The sequence below is a fragment of the Typopeltis vanoorti genome, chromosome 9 (genome assembly GCF_054136105.1).
Source record: "Typopeltis vanoorti isolate ZY-2024b chromosome 9, IOZ_Tvanoo_1.0, whole genome shotgun sequence".
NCBI classification, from domain to species: Eukaryota; Metazoa; Arthropoda; class Arachnida; order Uropygi; family Thelyphonidae; genus Typopeltis; species Typopeltis vanoorti.
Genome location: NC_143557.1, coordinates 20,991,178 through 21,005,300, shown reverse-complemented (window position 1 = coordinate 21,005,300; position 14,123 = coordinate 20,991,178). Strand labels below are relative to the sequence as shown.

The following is a 14,123-nucleotide window of genomic DNA, read 5'->3' as shown; positions in this document are numbered from 1 at the left end:
TAAAAAAAAACTTCCAACATCTTTCTCTAATCCAGAGTAATTTAATAATACGGTGGGACACCTTTTGGCAACTGGCATATGGAAATATGACTCCCGCATTGCTTCAACCTTGGTATCACCTCTGGATCTGGCTCCCACTGAAGAGACCTCAATAAAGTTCGAAACCGGTCTGAGTAATGACCCCATAATGCATAGCATTATACATGTCTACAAGGAGATGTGCTTTGCATTATGGGATACTAAGGAAAGCGATGTAAACTCAGTCCACCTTTGCCGGGAGTTGCCCCAGTCCTGAAGATACTTCAGACGCAAACTTTGTTTGCTTACACTTGGATAAAGGATTAAACTAAATATATAATTTAAAGTATAAGAATTAGTTGTTGGAAGTTTTTCCACTTGGTTATACATCCTTAGCCTTCAGAAAACTTGGTGTGTACTTCAACTGAAAACATTACTGTCTACTGTCCACCTGCTACCTCTTTATAGATCCCAAACATCTTGTTTCCTATCATAATCTTACCCCAAAAAAAGGTTGCTTGACCTTAGTATAATATACTTGACCTCAGCTATAATACTTAGCACGTTAGTATTATAGCTGAGCAGAAATATGTGGATATAGGAGCTTGTTAACATTCTGAAGGATTTGAAGACCCTGTCAGTTGTAGTCTATAGGAAATACACAAGACTGAAGACAGCCACTCCAAAAGGCAGCAGTGGAAGGATTGAGTGAACTGCAAGAAAAATATGTTCCTTGAGTTTCAAGATGAATTGGAATGGGGTGAATCTGTCTAACTTGAACAATTTTCTCATTTTCCATCACCTTATTTGTGTGCGTTTGTGTGTAATACTGATGTAGTATTGGTCAGACAGTTTCTCACGTGTGTAAGTTTTTATTAAAAAAAAACACAACTAGTGTACTATCTCAAATGTTCATAATAACACAAGCAGCTGCTGCTCAACTTCCATTTCATAGTCCAGCTACAAACCCGATGAACTTGCTTGTCCTTTACTTCCAGCTACCTACATTCTCTGCAGTAGTCTTCTTCACATGTCCCTCAGAAATCACAATCTTCAACTATTCAAGAAAGCATACCCATCTCACATCACTGATGTGCTGTAGGTTCAGGAGTCTTTCACTTATGTGATTGATTTAAAAAAAAGTCAATGCAATTGCCTTACCTGCTAAACATTACTATCCTCAAATTTACTTCCCACCCTAATAACTATTTACTCCATACAAATTACATATTTTCATTACTGTAGAACACACATGGAATGGTTTGGCAACTGGCATATGGAAATAAGACTTCTGCATTGCTTCAACCTTGGTATCACCTCTGGATCTGGCTCCCACTGAAGAGACCTCAATAAAATTCAAAGTTTGAAAAATCACATATTTTCATTACTGTAGAACACACATGGAATGGTTTCCTAAGAAATTCCTAAAAATCCAAAGCTCTTGAGGATTAATTGGTTAAAGGCAACCTTTCTTTTAGTGTTACACGATGAACAGCATTCATTTTAGAAATTATGGACGACCGTGTTATAAATAACTATTTTAATTTCCCGACTTTTTGACCTTCATATTAAGGTCATCATCTGGAGTATACACAAATATACAAGGACAAGCTGAGTTACATTTCACACAGTATGCTAAAAGAGACAATGAATTGATCAACAGTTATTCTACTGGCATGACCTCTAGTGAAAATATAATATATATTAAAAAATACAAATAAAATTAAAAAATTAATTATTTAGGAACTACATCAGAGCTATATTCTATTTAAGATAACATCAGAGAAAAATTCTTTCATATAGATAATTTTCTTACGGTAACAATGATGTCCTAATTTAACATTATAATTGTTATATTAGATTTAAGATATTGGATTATCTGCAGTCCTGTTTATAGTTAACTCTTAGGGAGAAAGGTTCTGTGGGTCAAGTATGTACCTTCCATATGCATGGGATTTTAGACCATCATTATTGTTAAGATTAGAGTGGTTGATAAGAATCTCACAAGCCTCCTTAAATTTACGTTATACCATGTTTTGGTGTGATGTAAACAACTGGTGCTTTTCCAGTCAATTCTATGTCAAGTATAATAAATTTAGTTTAATCCTTTATCCAAGTGTAAGCAAAGATAGTGTGTGCCTGAAGTATCTTCAGGACTGAGGCAACTCGTGGTAAAGGTGGACCAAACTCTCATCACTCCTTGTCTCAGTATCTCCCATAATGCAAAGCACGTCTCCTTGCGGACATGTATAATGCTATGCATTAAGGGAATGGCCACTACCCGAAGACCGGTTTCAACTTTTATTGAGGTCTCGTCAGTGGGAGCCAGACCTAGAGGTGGTGATACTAAGGCAGAAGCAATGGAGAAGTCATATTTTCCTATACAAGTTGCCAAAAGTTGTACCACCTTATTATTAAATTACTCCGGATTTAGAGAAAGATGTTGGAATTTTTTTCACTTGGTTAGACTATTGGCAACTCGTATAGGTAAATATGACTTCTCCATTGCTTCTGCCTTAGTATCACCACTTCTGGGTCTGGCTCCCCCTGACTAGACCTCAGAGCTTGAAACCGGTCTGGATAGTGACCCTTCCCTTAATGTACAGCATTATACATGTCTGCAAGGAGATGTGCTTTGCATTATGGGAGATACTGAGACAAGGAGTGATGTGAACTCAATCCACCTTTACCATGAGTTGCTCATTCACCTCAGTCCTGAAGATACTTTAGGCACAAACTTTGTTTGCTTACACTTGGATAAAGGATTAAACTAAATTTATTATAGTCTAACCAAGTGAAAAAAACTTCGAACATATTTCTCTAAATCCAGAGTAATTTAATAATAAGGTGGTACACCTTTTGGCAATTCGTATAGGTAAATATGACTTCTGCATTACTTCTCCCTTAGTATTACTACTTCTGTGTCTGGCTCCCACTGACGAGACCTCAACAAGGGTCGAAAACTATTGGAAACTTGGGTGATTAATGGCAATGCTCTAACCCATAAAGTTTTAACCGAGGCTCAGCTGTTGCTGTCACCCCTCAGATGAGATATGAGCAAATGACTGGCTCTGCTCAGTGGTGGGATGAGCCTGCCACGGTGTAGAGCCAATCGGTTCTGAGAGTTCTTCTCAGTGGCAGGGTGAGCCTGTTTCTGAGGGGAACAACACTGTGTTTTTTGAGTTTGACCTGTACTTGAACATTCAATAAAGGTCGAAACTAGTCTCTGTAGTGGCTCTTCCCTTAATGCCTAGCATTATACATGTCCATAAAGAGATGTGTTTTGCATTATGGGAGATACTGAGACAAGGAGTGATGAGAACTTGGTCCACCTTTACCTCAAATTGCCTCATTCCTGAAGATACTTTAGGTGCAAACTTTGTTTGCTTACACTTGGATAAAGAATTAAACTAAATTTATTCTATGTAAAGTGTTCAGGGCATGATCAGAAAGGCCAGCTTCACCATAGTTATTATATTTAATGTGTCATTTATGTTCCTTTTGTCAGATAGGAATTGTGCATCCTGTTTCCTTTATATATGGTAGATTACAGGTGCAATAAATGCGGTATACTCCAGGGTGAACCAATGGAGGCAGTGGATCTTTGGATGAGTTGTTCAAAGAGGTTTAAAGGTGGCTTTAAAGTTATATTTCTGTAGTATTCTGTTTATTTTATCTGATGAACCTATGATGTAAGGAATGTTTATAGTTTTATTGTAGTCTAGTTTATCTTTGTTTTTTAGTGAGGTCGTGTAGAGAATTTTGTTGATAGTGTTTTGGCTATAACCATTTTCTTAAAAATGGTTATATTTGTTAGGGGGTGGGGATTAATATAAATGTGATAGTGCTTCCTTATGTTATCACTTTCTTCTGTTTCTAGGAATAACTTCAGAATCGATTCACTTTTAGAGAAAGTACGGAGTAGTCAAGCAGATGGGAAATATGAAAGGTATTAGATGAAGTAGTTCTATTTATTTATGCTTTTATTTCTGTAATATTGTTTTCATGACAATATATTGCTGAATTAGAATAACAGTCTATGAGGGTGGTCTGAAAAGTTCTCGGCCCTGATCATAGATGGCAATACTATTGGCAAGTTTTTTTTTTTTTTCCTCTAAGTTGGTATATCTGTCATAACCATCCATGTGATATTACAAGTCATTCTGTCAAGTAGTTTTTTTTATACAGCTGTCGAAGCAAAATTGCTGTCTTATATCCCTTGAAATGGATAAAATTGAATATCGTGTTATAAAATTCTTTGTAAAAGAAGGTTTAATGCCAGAACAAGTTCATTTCATTCAAAGTTCATAAAAGTTATAGGCACTCTTCTCCTTGGTTTTCGACAATTAAGAAATGGGCCACCGAGTTTAACCGCAGCCATTCCAGCCCCGAAGATAATCCACACGAAGGATGTCCAAAAAGTGTAACAACACCAGAAATCATTGATCAAGTGCACAATATTTTATTGGATGACTGGTGAGTCAAAGTGTGTGAAATTGCTGAGACTATAGACATGTCAAAAGAATTTGTAGGATATATTTTGCATGAAGAATTGCAAATGAAAAGCTTTGCGCAAGATGGGTGCTGCGCTTGCTCACAGCAGATGAAAAATGCACTTGCATGAAAATCTCTGAACAGTGCTTGGAGCATTTTAACAAGAATAAAACTGATTTTGTGCATCGATTTATTACTATGGATGAGACTTGGATTCACTATTACTCACCAGAATCCAAACAGCAGTCAAAACAGTGGACAGAATCTAGTTGTTCAGTGCCAACGATGACAAAGTCAGTTCCATCAACAGGAATGGTCAGGGCATCAGTGTTTTGGGATACTAAAGGCATTTTGTTTATTAATTATCTTGAAAAGGGTAAAACAATAAATGGGGAATATTATTCCGATCTTTTAATCAGACTAGACAAAAAATTCGTGAGAAGAGACCTGGTTTGCAGAAGAAAAAAAATCATCTTTCATCAGAACAGTGCACCTGCCCACAAAGGTGTTTTGGCAATGGGATAATTAAGGGATCTGCACTATGAATTGTAGGAACATCCACCCTATCCCCAGATTTGGCTCCCTCTGACTTTTATCTTTTCCCCAAACTAAAACTCTTCCTCGCTGGAAGAGTGTTTCTTCAAATCAAGAGGTGATTAGTCTTAAGGGAGATGATGTTGAAAAATAAAAATAATTTTGAAATTATAAATTTGTTTTTTTCATTATTAGGCCAAGAACTTTTCAGACCATCCTTGTATTATCTAAATTAATTGGAAAATTAAATTCCACTGGTATGACTGAAATTCACAGTACAAAAAAAAAAAAAGCAGCAGTTGATGTACTGAATGATTGTTAAACCTTCTTTATATCCATATAAAATAAATAAATAAAGCTTTTCCCTCCATTTGTTAAACTCTGCAGTATTGCATGTAAATTTTCACATCCAGAAATGAAAAGATGTTTTAATTCTTTTTAATATCCCAGATGTTTATTTGCAGTTTACCATTGACAACACAATTCTAAATTAGAGTGCATGTCTCCATGTATACCTTCACGTGTATATATATATATATATAATTTTTTTTTAATCTGTGAAATTAATTAGTTCATGAATTCAACTATTAAGAAACTGTTTAATATAAACTTCCCGTTAAATCATTAGCAAAAAAATTGGAGTAATCACCGCTGCTGCTTATTAATATGAATAAGGGAAATTATGATGGAATGCAAGTATTTGATACTGTTCTAGATATGTTGAATGTATTTGAATATGTAATAGAATAAGAATGCTATATGCATATAGCATTCTTTTTTCACATTGAAGGAATAAAAAAGTATTTATGAATCAGGCTTATCTGATAGAATGGAACTAATAGCTTCAATAGAAGTTACTAAAAGTTTAAGAAAATCATTACCAGCAAATAGAACTTCTATAGAAAAACTTGCTTTACACATACTTGATCTAATCAAAAAATGGGATTAAAATAGGAAAATGAGACACAGAAGTAACAAAGACAATATAGAATTCGTGGAAATGCAACAGTTAGAAAAGAAATAAAAAATAACACCAGAAAATATAATTTAAGTACAATTCAGAACATAATAGAAAACAGAAAAATTCTGAAAATTATCAGACAAGAGTTATATAAAAATAACAAATGGAAACCAAAATTGAAAAATAAGAAAGGAATAGTATAATACAATAGAGAAGAAATAATGAAAATATATAGCGAGTTTTATAGAAACCTATATACTGGCAAGGAAACAGATATACATCATCTACTACATTTAGATGAGGCTGATAAAGAACCACCAATCGTGATGGAAGAATTATGGAAGGTCCTGGAGATGATTACATACTAGCAGAGCACATAGAATCATGCAGTTCACAGTTTCATATGGATATGTTCATTGATATTTCAACTACAGGAAAATCGCAGTGTCAAAAATCACTGATTATCTTATTACAAAATGAACAGCAGAGATGATATCAAGAAATATAAATCAGTCAGTGTGCTTAGATCTATTATATTAAATAGAATCACAGTAAGAAGCCTGAATGGCAAAGAAATGGAGCTAGTGAGGAATTAGATAAGTACCAGATCGACATAATAGGGGTGACTGAAACAAAAAAGACCAAAACTGGTGAGATCTTTCTGAGCAATAAATACAAAATGTTATATTCAGGCAATAACAATCAAGGAAAAGAAGGAGTAGCCATAGTATTCAACACAAAATACGAGGCTAATCTTCTTGAATGGCAGTCAGTCTCAAGTAGAGTAATGTGGGCAAATATGAGAATGGGGAACTGGACAATGAGACTTATTTGTGCCTATGGTCCCACAGAAGGTTCGACTAAGGTAGAAGTGGAGGAATTTTTTGAGGCTTTAGAAAAAGCAACTGACACAATGAAAAAGGAAAAGTTGGTCCTTGTTGGGGATCTAAATAGTAGAGTAGGAAATGATTGTGAGACATAGAAAAATATTTTGGGAAAATTTGGAGAAAAGAGCAAAGCTAATAATAATGGCAAATATCTGTTGGATTTCTGCTCAGGACATGGACTGGTTATTACTAACACCATGTTCCAACATAAAAATGTGCACAAATTCACATGGAGAGAAGAGGCTAGGAATAAGAAAAGTCTCATTGACTATGTTATTGTTGATAGTGATGTTTTCTCCCTGGTGCAGGACACCAGAGTGTACAGAGGATTTGAAATTGGAAGTGATCACTATTTAGTCTTGAGCAGGATAAAATTGAATTTCATATTGAAAAGAATAACATGTAAGAAAGTTTTAAAGCGAATAAAAGTTGAGCAGCTCTCAGATGTAAACTGTAGACTAAAATACAGAAATATTATTGAAAAGAAAATTAAAGAGTTTGAGAACAGGAATCAAACCTTGGAGATTCACTGGCAAACTCTGAAGGAAACATTGATTGATTCTGCCAGAGAGGCATGTGGTGAGGTTGTGTGCAAAGATAAAAAAATCAGAACTCCCTGGTGGACACAGGAAGTTAAAGAGGCAGTGAAGGAAAAGAAGAAAGCATATCAAAAGTTCCTGGCAAATAAGTCAGCTTGTACTCTTACAGAATACAGAGACAAATGTAAGAAAGCTAAACAGTGTGTAAAACTAGCTAAACAAAAGTCATGGGAGGACTTTGGCAAGAATATAGAAAATAAATATCAAGAAGGTGGCAAAATATTCTGGAGGTTGTTGAAGAAGCTTAGGAATGGAGGAAAGAGTGCTGTAAAAGGAATTAGAGATGATAAAGGTGAAATGAAAACAGGAGAAAAAGATATCCTTGAAGTATGGAGTAATTACTTTGAAAAACTGCTAAATGAAACAAGCAGTGATGACAGCACAGTGATAAAAAACACTGACCAGGCATGCAGTCAGGAATACATATCCATACTTGAAGTAGAAAAAGCCATCAAAGGCTTGAAATGTGGAAAGGCAGCAGGAGTAGATGATATTCGACCAGAAATGCTGAAGGATGGTGGTATAAGAGTCTTACAGTGGCTGCACTGCATAGTTCAGAAAGCCTGGACAGAGGGACGAATTCCCGATGATTGGAGTAGAGCTCTCATAGTACCCATATATAAAAAGGGAAATAAAACTGAATGTGAGAATTACAGAGGTATTTCCCTACTGAGTGTTCCTGGCAAGATCTATGCAAGTATACTTGAGAAATGGTTGAGAAGAATTGTGGAAGAAAAGCTTGGTGAAGAACAAGCTGGATTCAGGCCAAATAGAGGCTGTCAGGATCAGATCTTCACTTTACGACAAATAGTCGAGAAAGCATGGGAATATAACAAAGATCTGTATTTAAGTTTTGTCGATTTGGAAAAGGCATATGACAAGGTGCCAAGAGAGAAGCTATTCAATACGCTGCTGTTATATGGTGTCAATTGGGCATTATATCAAGCAATACTTAGTCTTTATTTGAGTTGTGAGTCAGCAGTTAGAATTGAAGGACGTACAGGAAGATGGTTTAATGTTAAATCTGGTGTGAGACAAGGATGTACATTATCCCCTCTGTTATTCATTATCTATATGGATCACATTATGAAGGAATGTGGTATTAAACCTGATATCAAAATTGGAGATGTTAATGTCAGCTCTTTGCTTTATGCGGATGATGTTATACTTCTAAATAAATCCGCTACAAGTCTGCAAGATTCTCTGACTAAATTGAATAGCTGTTGTAATAGATATGGTATGAAGGTCAGCAATAAAAAGACAAAGACAATGAAAATAGGCAGAATCATTGAAAATGTCAACTGTGTTGTGAATGGAGAACCTGTGGAACAAGTAAAACATTTCAGCTACTTAGGCACAATTTTTACTGAAGATGGTAAACTAAATATAGAAATAGACAACAGAATCAGCAAAGCTGGTATCGTGGGAAGTCAATTGAATAAATTCATATGGAATAAGAAAGAAATTAGTCGGAACACTAAATTAGCTGTATACAAGACTGTGTTCAAACCAATTTTAACTTATGGATCTGAGAGCTGGGTCAGAAGTAAAACACTTGACCAAAGACTAGAGACCGCAGATATGAGAGTCCTGAGAATGATTAGAGGCGTGAACAGATGCCATCAATGGCAATATCATATTAAAAATGAGGATATTAGGAAAGAACTTGACATTGTCAGCATCCAGGAATGCGTTAGCAGAGCTAATCTCAGATGGTATGGTCACTTAAATAGAATGGGAGAGGAAAGATTAGCAAAACAAGTGTTCTCTGCCAGGTTGGCAGAAAAACGACCCAAAGGAAGACCAAGATATAGGTGGATTGATACGGTACAAAGTGCCTTAGACGATAGAAATATAAGATCTGATAATGTTGGAGTCTTGACAAGTAACAGACTGATTTGGAGGAAAATTGTAGATAGGAAGTTAGTAATGATGTAATTTTTTCATGTAGTACTGTCATATCCTGTACACCCCTTGAGGGTACATGGCAGGAATTTGATGATGATGATGAATCACAGTATTTTAGATGATAAACAGCCATATGAACAAGGCAGGATTCGTAGCAAGATTCTCCACATTAGATCATATTCAGACTATTAACCAACTAATAGGGAAAAAAAATGAATGCAATCTTCCTGCATATTTAGTGTTCGTATATTTTGAAAAAGCCTTTGATTCTCTGCATCAGTCAGATATTGGAAACAGCTTGAAATGAGCCATTCCAACAAAGTATATCCAATTATTAAAAAAACTGTATATCAAGAAACTCCACAGCCAATATAAGCTAGAACTTCAGGAAAAGAGATTTGGTATTGGGAGAGGCATGAGGCAAGCAGATCCTATATCACCCAACTTATTTTCTGCTACATAGAAGTGGTCTTTAAGAACATCTCATGGAATTTGCCTTAATGGGAAAAAATTTCCATCACTTACATTTTGCATATGACATTCTTTTAGTAAAAAGTAAAGGGAAAAAACTCTGGAAATGCTAAATGATCTTGATAGAGAAAGCAGCATAAAATGTTTAAAGATTAATCTAAAGCCAAACTAATGACAATTCAGATCAAACCAAGCTAAAATTAAGAGATAAGCATATTTATCTACATAGGAGATTTATCTACATACTTACAAAGAAAGCTTTTTAATATATGCGTTATTCCAGTGTTTACCAATGGAAGTGAGACAAGGGCAACAACTAAAAAACAGGCAGATAGGTTGTGTATGGATAAGAGTTGGAGAGAAGACTGCTCCACATAACAAAATGGGACAGAATTAGAAATACTAGAATTTGAGGAGTGACTGGAGAAGAAAATATTGTGACGTCTTGTAAAACATGTAAATGGAGATGGATTGGCCATGTTAGTAGACTGCCAAACAAAAGGTGGACACAGAGCACTGTGTCCACCTTTCTTCTACACTGAGTTGATACCAAGAGAAGGAAAGATCGCCAAAGAACAAGATGGACAGATGATCTATGAAGGTTTGACACGAGATGGTGGACATTGGCCAAAGACATACAGAACTGGAAAATTAAGGGCGGGCTTGTATCTAGCAGTGGATGGAACGGGGCTGGAGAAGAAGAAGAAAAAAAAAAAAAATATATATATATATATACAAGAAAGTAAGGTAAAGCTTGGTGCAAAAGTTTTATTGTTTTGAACCAAAAGCTTAGAATTAACTGGCTGAATTTGAAATCTGAAAAACAACCAAATTCCACTGTAGGTGTAGATGTTTGTAACAATCTTAAGGTGATATGTGGTTTTCTTCACTCTGATGAAACCCAACATTTTTATCATAATTGCTAATGAATGAATGGAAACTGATTAGAGTTTCAGGAACCTTACTCTTGGAATGAAGTGATTCACAGGTATTATAATTTATTTTTATTTATTTTTTAAACTTTTTTTATTTTTACATGTCTGAAAACTTTATTCTACATTTTTAAATTCATTGAGGCATTGAAATTCAAACCATTTCAGTCCTCCATTGTCTCACACTAGCCTTTGAAATTCAACTTCCATTCGCAAGCATCTATGTGACAATTACAAGCATCCATACTTATGGCATGGATGTTTGTGATTGTTATTTATCTTGTGATTTATTTACAGAATGCCGTGTGATATATATATATAATCATCATCATGCTTTTCAAGGGTTTATGCCTAGAGTGGCCTCTTCCGACCTTGGAAATCATTGTTGAATTTCTTTTGAGGATGTCCTGGTTTTGTTTTTCCTAATGGATTGTGATTTAAGGCTTGTTTTGGTAATCTTTCCCTTACTGATTCCTGGTTTAATTCTATCATAATTTCTTCATTTCTTTTCTGATCAAATAGAGTGTATTTTGCAGTTTTTCTCATCGTCATGAAATTCCTGTCATGTACCCTCAAGGGGAGTACAGGATATGATAGTATTACATGAAAAATTTACATCACTTACAAAACAAAAATTACAAAATTTACTTCCTATCTACAATTTTCCTCCAAATTAGTCTGTTACTTGTCAAGACACCAACATTATCAGATCTTATTTCTGTCTTCTAAGGCATTTTTCACAGTATCAATCCACCTGTATCTTGGCCTTCCTATGGGGATTTTTTTCCTGCCAGCCTGGCAGAGAACACTTGTTTTGCTAATCTTTCCTCTCCCATTCTGTTGAGCAGAGCTAATCTCAAGTGGCCATACCACTTGAGATTAGCTCTGCTAATGCATTCCTGGATGCTGACAATGTCAAGTTTTTTCCTAATATCCTCATTTTTAATATGATATTGCCATGCCCCTATTCTTTCTCAGAACTCTCATATCTGCAGTCTCTAGTCTTTGGAAGTGTTTTACTTCTGACCCAGCTTGCATATCTGTAAGTTAAATTGGTTTGAACACACGGTCTTGTATACAGCTAATTTAGTGTTTTTATCTCATTTCTCTCTTATTCCATATAAATTTATTCAGTTGACTTCCTACCATACCAGCTTTGTTGATTCTGTTGTCTATTTCCATATTTCATTTTCCATCTTCACTAAATGTCCCCTCTTAGCAACTCTTTTTAATATCTACTTAAATGAAATAATAACAAAATGGAATAAAAATTTACATTCAAGGAATTGAACTTTCTCCTACAGTTAACTTAAACACTCTCCTCTTTGCCGACGACCAAATATTAATTACAAATTCTGAACATAACTTACAGAAAGCTATTTTAGATCTAAATGAGATATCCAAAGATTATGGTATGATAATATCAATGGAAAAATCAAAAACTATGGCCTTTAAAGGACAAGATCCAGCAAGAACTAAAATAGTAATAGATAACAAGATCTTAGAACAGGTGAATTCATTTAACTACCTAGGATGTATGATCACATATGAAAAAGATATAAACGTAAAAATTGTAAAATATTTAAAAATAACAGGTGTAATTAACTCTATATTTAAACCAAACCTAGTTCAAAAACAAACCAGGCTAAAAGTATACAATACATTAGCCCTACCAGTCTTAATGTATGGAAGCGAAATCTGGACAATAAAACAAAAAGACAAACAAAGATTAACAACAGCAGAAATGAAGTTTATGAGAAAAACTGCAAAGTATATCCTATTTGATCACAAAAGAAACGAAGATATTATAAAAGAATTAAACCAAGAGCCAGTAATAGAAAAAATTAAAAAATATAAACATAAATGGATGGAACACGTTCAAACAATGAAAACAGAAAGATTACCAAAACAAGCCTTAAAGTACAAGCCATTAGGTAAAAGAAAACCAGGACGTCCTCTTAAACGATTCAACGATGACTTCTAAGGCCAGAACAGGCCTAAATCCTTGATACGCATGATGATCTTCACTAAAAATCGCACGAAGTTGTCGAAATGTTTCACTTGTTCAATAGGTTCTCTATTCACAATGCAGCTGATATTTTCAATGCTTCTGCCAATACTTTATTATTGTTATCTGAGACCTTCAGGGAGTCAAGGACTCATTTAGGGAGGCTATAAATTACCCAACCCAGCAATCATACCTTCCGTTAAATTAATTTACACTAGATGCACTCACTACCCTTAAGGGCAAATCACTTTTCATTGTCTTTATTTTGTTATTGCTGACCTTCATACGATATTCAGTTTAGTCAGGAATCTTGCAGACTTGTAGCAGATTTATTTAGAAGTATAACATCATCTGCATAAAGCAAAGAGCTGACATTAACATCTCCAGTTTTGATATCAGGTTTAATACCACTTTCCATCATAGTGTGATCCATATGGATAATGAATAAAAGAGGAGATAATGTGCAATCTTGTCTGACATCAGATTTCATATTAAACCATCTTCCTGTACTTCCTTCAATTCCAACTGCTGACTTACAACTCAAATAAAGACAAAGTATTGCTTGATATAATGCCCCATTGACACCACATACCTGAGGCGTTTCGAATAGCCTCTCTCTTTCTCTCTCCCTCTCTCTCTCTCTCTTGGCATCTTCTCATATACCTTTTCCAGATCTACAAAACTTAAATACAGATCTTTGTTATATTCCCATGCTTTCTCAACTAATTGTCGTAAAGTGAAGATCTGATCCTGACAGCCTCTATTTGACTGAACCCAGCTTGTTCTTCACTAAGCTTTTCTTCCACAATCCTTCTCAACCGTTTCTCAAGTATACTTATATAAATCTTATCAGGAACACGCAGTAAAGAAATACCTCTGTAATTCTCACATTGTTTTATTTCTCTTTTTATATATGGGTACTACGAGAGCTACTCCAATCATCTGGAATTCGTCCCTCTATCCAAGCCTTCTGAAGTATGCAATGAAGTTGCAGCCACTGGAAGACTTTTATACCTCCATGCTTGAGTGTTTCTGGTCGAATATCATCTACTCCTGCTGCCTTTCCACATTTCAGGCCTTTGGTGGCTTTTTTACTACAAGTATGGATATGTATTCCTGACTGCATGCCTTTTTGAGCGTTTTTTACCACTGCTATCACTGCTTGTTTCATTTAGCAATTTTTCGAAGTAATTACTCCATACTTCAAGGATATCTTTTTCTCCCGTTTTCATGTCACATTTATCATCTCTGACTCCTTTTAGCACTCTTTCCTCAATTTCTAAGCTGCTTCAACAACCTCTAAAATATCTT

General features: G+C 35.1%; 1 protein-coding gene across 3 annotated transcripts in view; it reads left to right on the top strand.

Annotated features, from left to right (window-relative positions):
* Window positions 1-14,123, top strand: part of Su(z)12 (Polycomb protein Su(z)12) — a 498,478-nt gene that overhangs the window by 131,181 nt on the left and 353,174 nt on the right. For all 3 annotated transcript variants that reach the window (XM_090397603.1, XM_090397604.1, XM_090397605.1), the window contains exon 4: window positions 3,899-3,967. In XM_090397603.1, coding sequence (XP_090253729.1) covers window positions 3,899-3,967 — 69 coding nt within the window. The remainder of the gene's footprint in view (window positions 1-3,898; window positions 3,968-14,123) is intronic.